The sequence below is a fragment of the Schistosoma mansoni genome, chromosome W (assembly GCF_000237925.1).
Source record: "Schistosoma mansoni strain Puerto Rico chromosome W, complete genome".
In the NCBI taxonomy this organism is placed as follows: domain Eukaryota; kingdom Metazoa; phylum Platyhelminthes; class Trematoda; order Strigeidida; family Schistosomatidae; genus Schistosoma; species Schistosoma mansoni.
The window spans coordinates 36,959,616-36,975,624 of record NC_031502.1 but is presented as its reverse complement, the minus strand read 5'-3'; the positions used below and the strand labels follow the sequence as shown (position 1 = coordinate 36,975,624).

The 16,009-nt window shown below is 35.0% G+C and overlaps 2 protein-coding genes across 3 annotated transcripts in view; both read right to left on the bottom strand.

Annotated features, from left to right (window-relative positions):
• Positions 1-3,295: 3,295 nt before the first annotated feature.
• Positions 3,296-4,838, bottom strand: Smp_045920.1 (hypothetical protein). Of its 2 annotated transcripts, XM_018789570.1 has the most exons (5): positions 4,778-4,799; positions 4,685-4,743; positions 4,394-4,634; positions 4,262-4,360; positions 3,296-3,540 (listed from the first exon to the last, which is right to left on the bottom strand). In XM_018789570.1, the coding sequence occupies exons 2-5, from the start codon at positions 4,696-4,698 to the stop codon at positions 3,454-3,456; spliced, it is 441 nt and encodes a 146-aa protein (XP_018654999.1). In that variant the 5' UTR covers positions 4,699-4,743; positions 4,778-4,799; the 3' UTR covers positions 3,296-3,453. The 2 variants fall into 2 exon arrangements, with proteins under 2 accessions (XP_018654999.1, XP_018654998.1); XM_018789569.1 differs by having other exon boundaries at positions 4,197-4,360; positions 4,394-4,743; positions 4,778-4,838.
• An 8,260-nt stretch (positions 4,839-13,098) lies between these two features.
• Smp_146840 (putative netrin) overlaps positions 13,099-16,009 on the bottom strand; it is a gene marked incomplete at its 3' end in the record, with an annotated part of 48,870 nt that continues 45,959 nt past the window's right edge. The window contains exon 7 of the mRNA XM_018789568.1: positions 13,099-13,709. Within this exon, the coding sequence (XP_018654997.1) occupies positions 13,099-13,709 (611 nt within the window). The remainder of the gene's footprint in view (positions 13,710-16,009) is intronic.

Below are 16,009 nucleotides of genomic sequence, written 5' to 3'. Positions count from 1 at the left end.
CTCAACTCATAAAATTTGCACATTTTGATATGTCTATTATTTGAAACGTGTGGAAGCGGTTTTTGAGGCACAACATATTTTGAATGTACTATCATAAATTACAAAAAATTGATAGCAATAAGGTGTGCAGATACGAAAATAATAGTTATTTAGAAATGGTACGGTTGCACGTTTAATTGTAACCCGTTCTGGACTAGCGCATAGGGTCAGCAATCTTAGTTTCTGAAATCTCGAACATGAACACAAACGGCTCCAGATAACAAAAGATGACTTACTTACTTACGCCTGTTACCCCTCGTCGACGAGCATAGGCCGCTCACCAGCATTCTCCATCCAACTCTGTCCTGAGCCTTCCTTTCCAGTTGCTATTCATCCTTTTCATATTGGCTTCTATTTCCCGGAATAGTGTGTTCATTAGCCTTTCTCTTTTCCGCTTCCCTTCAGGATTCCAAGTTAGGGATTGAGTCGTGATGCACATTAGTGATTTCCTTAATGTATGTCCGATCCACTTCCAACTTTTTTTCTTATTTCCTCTTCAGCTGGAAGCTGGTTTGTCCTCTCCTATAGAACGCTGTTGCTGATAGTATCCGGCCAATGGATGTTGAGTATTTTGCGTAGACAACTATTTATAAATACTTGTACCTTCCTGATGATGGTCGTAGTAGTTCTCCACGTTTCAGCACCATACAGTAGGACTGTCTTGACGTTCGTATTAAAGATTCTGACCTTGAAATTGGTTGAGAGTTGTTTTGAGTTCCATTAGACTTCATTTTTGACTAAAGTCAAGTTCCATTAGTTGTATACTTTTAATCGAGGTCTGCATCCAATCCTTGTTTATTAACGATGCTCCCCAGGTACGTAAATGTTTCCACCTATTCCAGAGTTTTGCCATCAAGTGTGATTGGGTTGGTGTTTTCCGTGTTGCATTTGAGGATCTTGTTTTTTCCTTTGTGAATGTGGAGGCCTATCGATGCAGAGGCTGCTGCTACATTTGCTGTCTTCATCTGCATTTGTTCGTGTGTATGAGAGAGGAGGGCTAGGTCATCTGCGAAGTCCAAATCATCTAACTGATTCTGAGCTGTCCATTGTATTCCGTATTTCCCGTCAGATGTCGAATTCTTCATAATCCAGTCAATCACTAGAAGGAAGAGGAATGGGGAGAGTAGACAGCCTTGTCTGACTCCGGTCCTTACTGGAAATGCATCTGTCAGCTGTCCTCCATGCATGACTTTGCACTGTAGTCCATCGTATGAGTTTTGGATAATGTTGACAATCTTTTCAGGAACCCCATAGTGTCGAAGAAGTTTCCATAATGTTCTCCTGTCAAACGCCTTCTCATAGTCAATGAAGTTGACGTATAGTGATGAGTTCCACTCGACTGATTGTTCAACGACGATCCGTAGTGTCTCAATCCGGTCTGTGCACGACCTATCCTTACGGAATCCAGCCTGCTGATCCCTAAGTTCGGCGTCTACTGCGTCTTTCATCCGATTCAGCGGTACTCTGTTGAAAACTTTTCCTGGTACTGATAACAAACTGACGCCTCTGTAGTTCTCACATTTGCTCAGATCTCCTTTCTTTGGTATCTTGATGAGATATCCTTCTTTCCAGTTCATTGGCACTTGTTCCTCTTCCCAAATCTTCTTGAATAGAAGGTGGAGTTACATAGCAGTATAGCGGAAAAGTTAGCGAGTTGATTGGATGAAGAGAGTGTGATCAGTCCATATAAAGAGAGGGCAGTCCAATTGCTTAAAAATCGTTCACGTAATTTGTTCACTCCTACCAAAGGAGTGCATGAGCTAATGAAGTTTTGGTTTTTGCCAGTTTTACCATCAGCGTACAAAAGCTAAGCGTCTAATCAAAGATCGCGCCTCTGGAAGACCGATTTTTGTTGTAACTCTTTCTCATGGGGTCGAGGTGAAAAATAATGGTAATTTTCAGCCTAAATTATATTCAACAGAGGAGTTTTTAGTTACTTGGCAACTGAGTCTGTTATCCAGTGGAAACGGGGAACGTCTCCTTAACAGGATAGTGAGGGTTGAACCTATGATATGTAGTAGTTCAGAAGTGATGTGTAGTGTCTAGTGCTAACGCACACATGATTCATCCTATTTTTGAACAGATTTAATAACTCAGGCAACATGTGACTATTCGTTCTTTCTATTTTCGCCATAACTATTGTTTTCATAAGAACTCGTGACTTTTAGTAGAAACATATGTTTCATTTTGTATCCTTGTATTTCCACGTTCATGCGCTTTGTCCATACTTGTGCATATGTCAATCGCTCAAGGCTTACCTGTTTAATGGGTTGTTGATCTGACTCCGATTAAAATTGTCGCCTGCTTATAAACCTGGATCAAGTCTTTTAAGCAATATTATTGGCTATGATTGTTCAACGATGATACGTAGTGTCGCAATCTGGAAATACACACAGGATTTCCAATTGTGATGAGGTGATATTCATGGTCATACCTGTTCAGCGTTAGGAAGCGCTTTTAAATTGTTTCGGACTACGAATTCCAATTCTGGTCCCGTGGATTTTTGATATATGATGGTGAGATTTTGTTGCACTCAGTTTGCTTTGTCATAATTATACACGTTATACCGATTTTCATTTGGATGTTATATAGACAAAAGATCTCTGTATTGTGCTTATATATATGAAAGCTACCACCAAATTCAAATTTGTTTGGTAGTAGTTATGCCACTATATAAGAGTCATTAAATGCTTCGTTTTTTGTTATATCTTATCAAGCTAGTTCTAAGTAAACCAGTAAAACGGCAAAACAGAAAAAGGACTTATCTTTTGTTAGGTGCGTTCGGGAAATCTTTTGCGATATCGTTTCTTTAGTGACAGTACTAATTTAAATATTGTGTTGACAAGCTTAAAGAGACGTTAACTTAGTTAAGGCAAACATAGAACAAAACCTCCATGTAAGTTGGTGTGTAGGTTTCTTGCTTGATCTTATTATGCCTGAGGCATTGCTTATTTCTTTTACAATTGAAAACTAACCTTAATAATTGATGACAACCCTGGTTTTGGTGTAGTCAGTACTGTTGCGCAATCGAAATAAAATATTTGAAGCAACCAGAATGGCTTTTGAGAGCAAACTGAAGGTAATGTTAACCACATCTAATTATACTGTGAGGTCTGAGTATTTCGCATCTGTTTGTATCCGCTTATGCTCTTAAAAACCTGAAAACAATTACATAACATGTACTTCTCATCCTACGGATGCCAAACAGGATCAGATCTATTTTGCAAGTACGTGGTAAAAATAATTCAAGGATATTGAAGTCGGGTTTCATGTATTTCACATCCTAATTCGAAATCTGAAAATTTGTTTATTTAAAAAAAGTGGTAAGTTAGCGAACAAGGACATCTAAAGAATTGCATCAAGGACTGTCTAAAATTACAAGCAAACAATTAGTTAATCATGAAATGGTACAATTTAATCGTAATAGCGCCCAGCTGTAAAAATTTTGAAGGCAACTAAACTATCGACTGTATAAATAGCGAGGGCCATGAAGATAAAAATCTGAAAAAGAACAAATAAATCTTGTATTACTAAACTAGTGACATCGAAAATTGGATATTACCAGTCTAACACGAGTCACGAATTCAGGACTACCAGACTTCTCGAAGACATTAGGGTAGATAGTAAAGTACTCCACTTAAAAAAGGGACCAATGGGCACGTCTTTTATTGCTTAAAAGATTGCTTCGTAGGGAAACTGCAACCTACTTCAGTCCCTATCATAATTACGGATGAGTCCAACATGTTAATTGGAGTATCAAAATGTCAAGCTATCGGTTTATTTACCTTGAACTCTTTCTTCAATGACTTACCAAATAAACGCAATCAGTCTGTGATACCCTTGAACCTCAAAATTTAAAGGAACGAGTGGTCCAAGTAACATCAATGCTCTTAAAAAAACTAGGATAAATTATCTGACTAAACGAGTGGAGATCTTTTTCTAAGCATAGACAAATATAGAATGACAGTGTCAGAGATATGCCTGCCTCATACTTTCTGAGCGGTTTCATTATTGAGCCTTTTAATTCAGAAAGCGGCTTATTTTGCGATAGAGTCAACTTATTATTATTACTGAAGATTGAGGCAGCTAGATCTGTAAATTTGTCGACTACGCCGAGAACACTTTCTAAAACCAAAGAAAGGGATCGACTCACTAACCTCACTATCAACATATGTAATGCGTGTTGAACAGACTCTACAAAACGGTTATGTTTTGGTCTTACCGTTTCTGCTATTATAATACCACTTAAGTGAGAATATGCTGCAGACAGTACTCCATTTGAAAACACAAGTATGCATACGATAACATAAGCAGCAAGTTCCTAATACAATTATAAGTAGTTAGTAGCACTCACTATTAGACACCAAGGAGCTGTAATAAAACGATGCAGAAGGAAAAGATGGAAGACAAGAAAGAATGAAGTGACAAGGAATGATAACGCAGTTGTTACAGTCAGCCATGAACCGCCCATTAACAGGAAATTCTTATCCAAGAAGCTGATAATGAAGGCTATGAAGACACATAATAGTTCGCATAACTTAACCATTGCAGGAAATGTCCTGAAGTAATCTTGGTAACACTTCCAATGGAAGATGCTTGTAGGGGTAACATCATCGTTAGTAGATTGGTTTCCATTATCACTTACTGCTTTGATCCCATTAACACTAATTCGAGCCATATGACTAGTTTATACAAGTATTCAACCTTGAATTTCATGTTTTTATTAAGATATACATACGATTACTTCGCGACCTAAAACGTTTTCTCTCAGGCGCTCTAATTTGCCAGATGAACTCTGACCTTGCTTCTATGATTTTAAACGAACTGAATCGAATGTTTGTGAATAATACAAAAAACCGTTTTCATTCATAGTCATTACACTTACATCCGAGAACAGCTTGAATTTTTGAGTTCGGCATAGTAGTAGTTCAGAACTAGCAGAAATCCACATAGTTCACAATTATTTTCACAGTTTCGAATTTGTGCAGTAAGGACAGAATGACTACAGTCTATATTATCCTTATCCAGTATGTTTTTGTGAGCGTCTAGTTCACTCTTGAGTGGGTCAATTGGAGGTGCTTACCCTACTCCCTCGAATAACAAGTCCCAAGAAATTATAACTCGGTGTGAATACCTATCTGCCACTGGTGTTTTGTTCGTTCTTGACTTTTCTACTTGCCTACTATGTCCTCCGAGATGTCCTGATCTAGTAAGAAGAAAAAGAGAAGATACAAGTTGTGTAAAATCACTTCTTACTATTCCATACATCAAAATCAGATCACATCTTAATCTGCGATAGCTCAGAGTAAAGAGGTGCAGCTTTTTAAGCCGGCCTTTGTATGGTCAACCTCGAGGTTTTGCGATGGCATGGGTATCTGCCCTCTGTACTTCAACCAGGGTATTCAAGTCATTTTTGAAACAGGGACTTGCAGCCTGAACACAGTTTACAAGCTTGGCTCTCACTAAGGTTGTGTAGTGAACATAGTAGTATCGAACTGGGTGAATGTCAGTTTCGAAGCGCATAGGTTTCCAAACTTCTTACCTGCGAACTCCTCACAGTAAGCCGTGGTCTTAAGATCATGACTCATTGTCACTCCAAGATTCTTGAGAGACCGAACCACGTGTAAAGGCACTTTTCCTATGCTGTACCTATTTATCTTTGTATCCCAAAACTGCATGTAGACACACTTTGCCGCGTCGAAAGGCATTAGCCACTTTTCAGACCAGCTAATCAGAATGTGGGCTTCCACAAATGTCATTATGGTCTCTTTGACTATTTTCCCCAGTATTTCAACTATGACACCGATGAGACTGACAGGTCTGTAGTTCGATGGAAGTTTTCTTGGTCCTGTTTTATTGCATCCCTCCAGTCTGTAAGTAATTAATCTTGAACAAGTGTCATATTGAATACCGTAGTCGACTGGGCTGTAATACATTATGCAATTAGTACCAAGATTTCGGGGTGTAGTTAATCCGGTCCTGTTGACTTTCCTGTGTCTAAATTGATAAAGGCAATGAGTGCATTGTCTCGAACGAAGTTCACAGTGAGCATGTGGTTTTTTGACTTTGTTTTTGGGTTTAGTTATTTGTTTAGAAGAAGCTAATTAGCGAAAACTACTTCGAAATAGTTTGCCATAGCCTCTGCGCTTTCCTGATCGTCCTCCATCATTTGAGGTCCACTAGGTTTCTTTTTTGAGGCTGGTAACCCAATGCTGCGTCATTGTTCTGTAGTTAATGTACGAGAATGGTCTCTAAGGTTGCTTGATTGCAGATTGTGTCAACTGCACCTCATATTTTCTCTGGGCTTCTAAATTTTAGCTATACACTTATTTCTTACCGACTTGTAGCGTTCCATTGTACTTGTTGTGCCAAGGCTGATGAAATGTTCCATTGCCACCCAGGGTGGTTTGAGGATTGTTTTGTTCCGAACGTTTACAATTTGAAAGCCCTTATGTATGAGGGTTTTCACCGTTTCGGCGGTGCTCATTTATTTCTACTTCTACAGATCGTCTTCCAATACAATCAATGAGGTTGAGATCCTCAGGGACATATATTCCAGATCTAGTCAGTCTGTGTGAATTTTTCAGCACTAAATTCCTTCAGCCGGAACGAAAGTGACTTTTAGGAAGTGGCTCTTCTGTGTAATTTTTCCCCGTTCTTTAAAGCCTGATATTGTTTCTGGGAGTAGCTATGTCCAGCAGCTGAATCGCCTGAAAAATCTGCAGAAGCTTTGAAGAGCAACTTACCTTGCTCAGCCAACGTGAAAATGGTGTTACACTTTTTATATGCAGCCGCTGTGAGTCAGGTTAACATATTGTGATAGCGCTTATTGCAGTTGTCATGCTACATTCCATCATCGACCCAGAAAGAGTATGATCTCTAGAATAAGTGTCTTTTGAGGCTTTATAAGTGATAGACACTGAACACAAAAGACAGAGGGTAGTATGCTACTGTAACTAGCAATCATAAGAAAATTCGACCGAAATAGATGTAAAAATACCTTAATACCTTTGTATACAAATAATACTGAAGGATATACACAACGAGGAGAAAGTCACTGGCCTTTGTGTATCTGTGCGTAAAACGTACAGAGGATAAATTACCTTGGGAAAAACGATACTCCTGGCAATTAATTCAACTGAAATTAATGCATTCAAAGCAAATACGGGAGTTTTGATGCGTAATGAGAAGATCAACACGACAAAATATACTCAGTGAGGAAAAATATCAATGTCATTTTTAAATAGTGAACGAAAAGCGATGTGAAAACAACCACATTTTTATTAAAGGTGTGATATTAACTACGGGCAGTTTTCGTTAATTCAGTTTGTTGGTGCTATATATGACAACAGAACAGTCACTAGAAACTCTATTTCATTTATCTGAAGCTGTCTACAAAATTTTACGAGCTATTCTAGGTGGTCAAGAAGATAGGGTTACCATATTTCTACGTAAATTCATATTGTGATTCGGAGACTTCGAGTTGATACTATTTTTAAGAATTTTTAGGGCTAATGAAATTTTACTGCACCCCAGTCAGACCATGCACCAGCGAAATCACTGAATGTCAAAGTGCTTTTCCTGTTCTCCTCAAGGAAAAACAACGTGTATCGATCAGTGGTTTGCTGTGGATGGGTGAATACTGCAATGGTTCTGCTCTGTGCCTCTGCTAACTGTCAGTAATAATGTATTCTGTTATTTCTTGGAAGCATTTTTTCTAGTCAGTTCCCTTGTCATCAATAGCGTTATATCCCAGGCGTGACTTTGACTTGAGCTGGGAGTTAATACCGTATCTGTGTAACTCTAATAGGATCTCAAACATTCTCACAGATCCCCTACATTGTGGTCGACATTGGTGGGCAAGTCTCCAAACAACCCAGCCCATTTTTATCTTCATATTTGATCTTGAATTCGACACATATTTTACTAGTTCTATCAGTGTTACATTGGTTTCTCGATAACAACAGATATTCCCTCTTTCTTCTCAGTGTTCGTTAGTATTCGAACTCAATCGACTAGCTCGATCGATAAAAAATGATTAAATGTAATTTGCTATGATGGTCATTTGATAACTGTAGCAGGATTTGAAGCTCCTGTGTGATATGTGATAAGGTATCAATCACTCGTAAGCATAACTACAAAGTAACGCAAACGCACAAGTGCCTGTGAAGTGTTCACCTATGGTATGACTCAATCAACTATCAATACTGAATTCATCTCTCAGCTTCTTCAATACATCTTGTGCTATCCATCGTAAACTGTCCATTACATTTTCTTTTTACTTGGCAACCCCATGTTTTATTTCCAATAAACTGGTTCCATGGTCAGATAGAGAATATGAATACAAGAAATTTATGGTGCGTTCGTGTGATTTTTAAGAGAATTTGAATTATGGTATAAGCTAGTGATCCTAGCAACAATGCAATTTAATCAAGAAGTATTAGATGAGCACGAACGAATGCATTATATTTGGGATTCAAAGTCAAATCAGTCATCAATACAAGGGAATCACTGGTTCATTCAAACACCACAGTTCGGTCCATAGGTTTCCCGAAATCGTAGTTCATCCGTCAAGTTAGCGACCCTTTTTGGCTAAAAGTATCTTTACATCCATAGCGGATCATTCTTCAACGCTATACGAATCCAGCATTTATTCAATAATACATGGTACTTGATCAAGTTTCTGTTCTCTAATACGTCATTTCGGAACATATATATGCTGTTCAACTTGTCTAGTGCCATTTGTTGTCTGTCAGTACAATCATTTGCACGATTCATGACTTTACGCAGTCGAGCGAATCTCCAGCAAACAGAAAAGGACATTCTTGGTAATACCTTAACACTGACAGCCTTTAAGACCAACATCGGTAGCAAGAGCTCAAAGTGAGAACCCTTGATGTCCTACGTTTTCTTTAAGACTTTGGGTACAGTTGTCGAACTAATATTCAGCCCTGGTCGTTTCAAACAATGCACGGATGCTCGATCGGGAGTCTTCAACTCGAGTTTGATTAATAAAAACGGTGATTTCAGTATAGATGTCGTAGATCTACGGAAATATTTACTTTTGGGGTTTATTTGGTGCCAATAGTGCCAAGGCTAGGTAAATGTCGAAATCGAACGAGAATTTATTGATCACGACTGAAGATCTACCATGACGCTGTTCTTTACCACACTTTCTGAAATGCATTAGTTACAGTAAATTAATATCAAAGCCTCTCGGTGTCTGAGGACAAAGATACAACAGAAAATGAGGAACTGCAGCTAAAGATCAATGTTAGAAAGTTACGCAGATCAAATTAAGTTCTCAAGCAAGACAAGTATATAACAAACCTGTAAAAGGGATCGACAGTCGTATGCACAACAATAGATTATGGCGAGTTGAATAATTCAAGGTTTTTCTACTAAAGCTCACTACTAACAAATAATCACACGAAAAAGGCAACAAAATTAAATCTACATATGTTACTAGGTTCCTTACGGCTTTTTTCAACGTATTGGCCAAATCAGGAACGAGGAAAGAAGCCAATTTGTTATATCATGAAAAATGACAGAATCTCTGTAAAATATGGAAATCATATGTTGACTACATTATTTGCATATCATCCTTAAGTTGTTCTACACATGCTTGATTATTGGTTTTACTGGTTCTATTTAACAGTACTAAACATGCCATTTAGTTCGATTACTTAAAAATACATTCAGTAATAATTGTATTCGGGTGAATAGCTATTCTCATTACTATATGCCTGGACGATTCACCACAGACTTCGAACAATTGAACTACTGCAATCTTCTCGGTTATTTTGTAATTCATATGTGTGAACTTGAGCATGTTTGTTTGATCGTACAATGAGTCTACATGCTTACTTTTGTCTTTCATGCCAATATATGTTGAGTCACGTCTTCATTGAGTTGAGTTAGCGCTTCAGCCCTCTCTATATCTCATCGTAACGTTTGTCCGAGTAAATGCGTGCCTGAAATAAATTTACCATGCTTAATTCATAATGGGTTTTTTATTTCAATGTCACTCAAACATGGTTAGCGTAAGCAGAATATATGTAATTAACAGAAAGACCTATACTTTGAGGTTCACCCATAGTTATTCACATGAGTTTAGATAACGGGTTTAGAAGTTTTATTGAATCAGGTGAAGTCACCTAGTGAAAGATAACGAACATACCACTGTGCTCTAATGAGTTTGAACTAACTCTATTGAGCTGTAGGTATCACAGTGACTGATATAATTGTTTTGATCACATATACTTGGTTAACGAATAAGCTGACTGCAACATTCTATGAGGCGGAAATAGTGACGAAAATAGCTAAGAATCAAAGTGTACTATACCAGTACTGATGTTTAGATACTGCCTCCAGAAGTTGATGGGAAATGTTTGGATAATAACTAAAACTAACAACCATACAACGACTAAGGTATAAGGATTTATATAAAACGTGTTAGTGTTATTTATAATCAGCTACTGTGAATAGGAGTTTCGGTGTTCCGAATTCATACTGACGCGTGTGCTCCAAAAACAAAATATGAGTAAAAGGAACATTTTCTGTGACTGATTGAGTGTAAGTTTTAGGAGAACTATGTAGTACCCCAAATTGTATGCAATGAATCAGCTTAAAAAATGAGTTACATTACATCGCCTATCCATTCCATCCCATGAAATTCTCAGGAGTGTGTTTTCAAAAGATCGAAAACTAGAAACCTAACTTATTATAAACTCAAAGATCAAGATTGCTTTTACCAAAATGAAGTCGTTCGGAAAATTTATTTCGTATAGGAAACAAAATAACCTAATTTTTACTAGGAAAGTCGTTTCTCTTTGTTACTTCACGCCTTTTTTAGCGAACAAGGTTTTAAACAGCCAATAACAAAAATAAAATTCAATAGGTTTCTAATTCAGGTCAATAAATGACCGAGTCAAAAGAATCATTCAGTCTGAACAAATGTTGCACATAATATTACGTTGTAAAGTGATGAAAAACCATTTTGTGAAGAAAGATAACTAGAAGATTGTATACACGTTAATTTACGTCTACTTAGATTGCGTAGGCTGCTACACTGTAAGCATGAAGTATATTCTTGCAGCATATTTATTACTTAACTTCTTATACCACAGTTTCACAATGAGATTAGCCCAAAGTATAATGTGAAAAATTAAATGAGGAATTATATTCAACTAAAGACAGGGGAACTCTGCAAACCCATTACATAGTAATAATTATTATCTGAAGATAAACTTTATAATGGTAGTTACACTAGCACTAAAGTTTCTTTTATAGGACTACAACTAATACTTTATCCTCTTTAAAGGCTAAAATATCAATCAAATTGTATATACTAATCCATGAACATTTTATTGATCTACAACCAAAGTTAACTTAAAGGTTTTCTGTCCCATATATACTGAATGTTTAACTACAGCAATTTTGAAAGATAACAAATTTTCAGAAATTCGGCCTCTAGAATTTAGTTAAACCTATAAAATGATTTTTCAGTTATACAGCCTTCAGAAAGAAATTTCCCATATTCCATAGGGTTTCAGAATTGTTCATATCAATGATATATCAAGATAGATTAGATTATTTTCAATTTACTTTGTTATGTCAGATTGATCCTACAAAGAAACACTTAGTTATTAACAAACAATATAACATGATTATCAATAATGCAAAATTCAACAATAAAATCGATACAAGATCAGTATGTTTTTGATCTAGAGATGTTTTGTTCATCTTTTTTTCTGGGAAAAAAAGTCATTTTTCATCTACATAAAGATAAACAAACATAAATGTATATGTTTTCATTTTAAATTCAAATTATCATAAGGCTGATAATATAATTTTAGTTAAATAAAACATTCTCGAATGATCGACAAAAACAACAAAAAAAGGAACAATAAAAGATATTTATAATCAATTTATAGTTTGCAGGTAAGAGTTAAACAGATTATATGATGACAGCAAGTTACTTATTCGTAAATATTGTAAAATGTATTTAAGATCTAAATAAAAAGCATCTCAAATAAGTGTCTATCATGTTGTTTACTGTACCAACAATATACGTATACATGTATATATTACTATTATTATTGTTAAGAGAACATTTAAAATGTAATTATATTGTTTATTTTATGTAAACTTAGTCAAATGACGATGAGTACAATTTAATAAAATAGTGATAATGAAACATTATGAGATAAATAAATAAAATGATTTTTTATGATAATAAACTTAAGATACAATTATATTAGTTTCTATACTGTCCTACTCTATCAACATTTCAGGAAAAAGTAATACAGTATTATTTCCTTTTTCTGTTTGCTTTTTTTTCGAAAAAAATGTTCCTCACAGTTAACTTTATAAATATCCAATACTCTTTGTTAAAACGTAATGTAGTTTTATACCCATATAATGAAAATTAATAGGAAAAAAAAAAGTTGATCATATAAGATTGAATGAAATTTAATCAATAATTTCTTTCTCTCTTTTTTACTTGATTTATGAGAACGTTTTTGCGAATTTTTTTCCTTTTTTATCTCCTAAATTACTTATTTTATTCATTATATAAATATAAATATATTTTTAAAAAAAATCCACCTTTTTGATGAATTATTCAAATTATATATTAGATTTGTTTAAAGAATATAGTTAACTTTAAAAACGAATTCATATTTTATACATTATGAATTAATCTTAATTAATTGTTGTCATTTATGAAAATTATTGTGAAAATGATGTGCTTTCTTCGAGGATTTTCTGATGTCATAATTAAGGCGAATCATCATCATCATCATCATCATATAACTTTCATATTAATTGAGCTTAAAATTTTGATTTACATTAGGATTAAACACATTTAAAGAGTTCATTTGTATACTTATCTATATTCATGCAATAGAATGAAGGTAAAATAAATATAATATTTTGTTATACACAAAAATTCATGCAATAAATATTGTTAATAATCCTTAAAATTTACACAGAAATAAAAGAACATGTTTTATACAAAATTTGTAATTGAGATGAATAATTAAAATGTTAACTGTCTTATGATACTTTATAATCACGTCTATATTTAGAATAAGGTCGTAATGATAAAGAATATGATGGCCTTTGATGAATAGATGAAGGAATTCGAGCATTGATTGTTGAATGCCATTCATGATGAATTGTAGGTATTTCAAGTGTTTGTTTAGGACGAAATACACTGAGAAGTTTAGTAGGTTCACGAAACTTTTCACATGCTCCACGATTTTCTCTTCTACGAAATCGAATGAGTCTACGTTTCCAACTTGAACGCCAAGGTAAAATTGCAGTTTTTGTAGAAAATAATAGTTCGTTTCTTATTTTATTTGTGAAACTCTCAAAGTCTGTTACTATTAGGTATGAAACACCCAATTCAATATATGGACATTTACACTTTAATTCATTTAGACGAACCCATACAGGAACTAATTCATTTGATTTTCTCCTAATCTCTTCTTCATGTTCACCTTGATTATGTTGTTCAAAGTCGATAAAAGATTTAGAAGCAGGCCAGTAAATACTTGAACTTCCTTTAAAAAATTCTTTATTAATTCTCCAAATTTGTGTGATATGCATTTCGAAACGAGCCATATTTTCATGAAGTTCACGTGATTTGAATGAAGCCTCAAAAACTGTAGTTAAGGTGGATAAGGAACGGAAATAAGTTTATTTGAAAAGTATTATAGGTTGACAATAAATCATTGTATCGACTATATAAAATTACATATAATAACATAAAAATGTAAGCATATAACTATCAACTACCATCACTTACTAACTCGAATAAGGTGGTATAATTTAACTAATAATGAGTGGCAGAAATGTAGTTTTACTGAATGGATTTTATCCTCCATTTTTAACTTTAATTATTTCTCAGCTTTTTCAAGAAACTAAATCATGAACATAATATCACAGTGAAACGTTTAGTCTATTAACGACAGTAATTTCATGTTCAATGTTATAAGAAAGTATATATTCAAACACCTGAGTCAAATTTTTGCGAATCATTTGTGAAATTTTCTAATCGTTCCTTTTATCATAGCATTGTATGATGTCAAGTGAATTGTAAATATTCTTACTTTCTTGTTAGTATGATGCACAATTATGTGTGAGAATTGAAACATTGGATCACATAAGTAACATCACCAAAGTCTGACTTATTAACTCTAAAAAACTTAGCGTTACATACATTGTTAGTAATAGGATTATTGGTATGAATGTCGATATGAAAACTTAGTTAGATGAACAGTTAAGGAAGGCACTGACTGATCACATGTGCAGATGCAACACTTAGTTGTTATTTTTATAATTGTCGTAGAATTTGAAGGTATTTCAATTGATTTCAGGCTAACTACTTAAGAATATTTGTAAAAACTTATAGTTCATCCATTCTAAACCATTGAACTTGTTGATAACTTATCGGTAACCACCGTATTAAAAGTGATCCCTTAGCTTCGAAACCATTTCAACCATCAAAACAATTCTTGAATGTTGTAATTTTCTACAGCAATTGGTCTATGAACACTTTTCCCTTTCACATTAAATCAATAAATCTGAATAAATACATTCAATTTTCAATGAATACTGAGATCAATAGTATAATATCAACCATTAACTTATTTTATATAGTTGAAATCATGAGTCGATTGAAGCTAGACTACTATTGAAAACCTGGAAGCACTGGACGACTGTTTCGTCCTATTGTGGTATTCCTCAGCAGTGCGCATCCACGATCCCAGCCCACGAGATTCGAACCCAGAACCTATCAGTCTCGCGCACGAGACAATAATCAATAGTAAAATGAAAATTAACATATTGCCTTTTTGTAAGCAAAGATGGATAGTGGATAGCAGTGGAATCCTGGACGCGCGTTTCGTCCGATTTGGGACTCGTCAGCTGGATGTTCCTGCATCTCAGAGTTGATATTCACTTTGGGAAATCAATTTAAACTTCACCCCATCGCACAAGCAAGTGGCTATCAGGACTCAGTAACTAAGTAGATAACGCGATGGCGTTTGAAGCGGAGGTACTGGGTTCGAGTCCCAGAATGAACATCAACTCTCAGATGCAGGCACATCCAGCCGATGAGTCCCAAATAAGACGAAACGCGCATCCTGGATTCCACCGCTAGTCACTATCCATCTTTGCTCATAACATAAACAATGTTCAGAATAAAATAATCAAATATAAAATCTATTTCTAACACCATTAACACAAATAAACCGAACCCTTTCACTATTATCTATAGGTTATAATACCGAGGATAATAATAATACTTATGATAAGCTATATTCACAGCCTATTCTAGTCAAACGTATTATAAAAGATTACCTGGTCAATTGTCAAATCCCTATGCCTATTCTATGCTTGAATACTTATTCACAACCTTTATTGTATGATTACTATTTACACCAACTGAAAGAGGATAAGAAACAAACCATCTATTCAATAATAAAGTCCGACATGAATGAATACAACCAACCAGAGTCGTGAGTTTACATAATCTGTTCTTATTACTTAATAGTAGAAGAAATATTGACCAAATTACGTGTATTAAAATAATTAATCAATCAGTTATGAATCCCAACTGATTGAAGCGATAAAGTTGGATTCATTCCTTGTCTCCTGAATCATGAGATTCTATATGAAAGAGAATTTTTCACTGTGAGATTTCATTTTACTTATTATTTCAATGGAATTAGTATTGCCACTTTCCTCCTTTCGATACGCTTTATCTTGTTAATGTTTCCAGTATGTTGATCTGAGATGTCACCATTTAAATCGATCTAGATTCATCTCGAGCACGACTGGCAAACTGAATTTTTTTTTAATACTATGATCAATAAGATAAAAGTCTTGTTAGATTTCTCGATTCATTAGCCACATAATAAAATGTGCTACATGTTCTAAACTAAGTACGTATTAATTAGGT

Excerpts from the sequence above, each read along its gene's own strand:
- Smp_045920.1 (XM_018789569.1), bottom strand. The coding sequence starts at position 4,717 with ATGGCTCGAATTAGTGTTAATGGGATCAAAGCAGTAAGTGATAATGGA. Across the intron at positions 4,361-4,393 it reads CAGCTCCTTGGTGTCTAATA|GAACTTGCTGCTTATGTTAT; the intron begins GTGAGTGCTACT and ends TAATTGTATTAG. Across the intron at positions 3,541-4,196 it reads TTACATATGTTGATAGTGAG|ATTTTTATCTTCATGGCCCT; the intron begins GTTAGTGAGTCG and ends GTTCTTTTTCAG.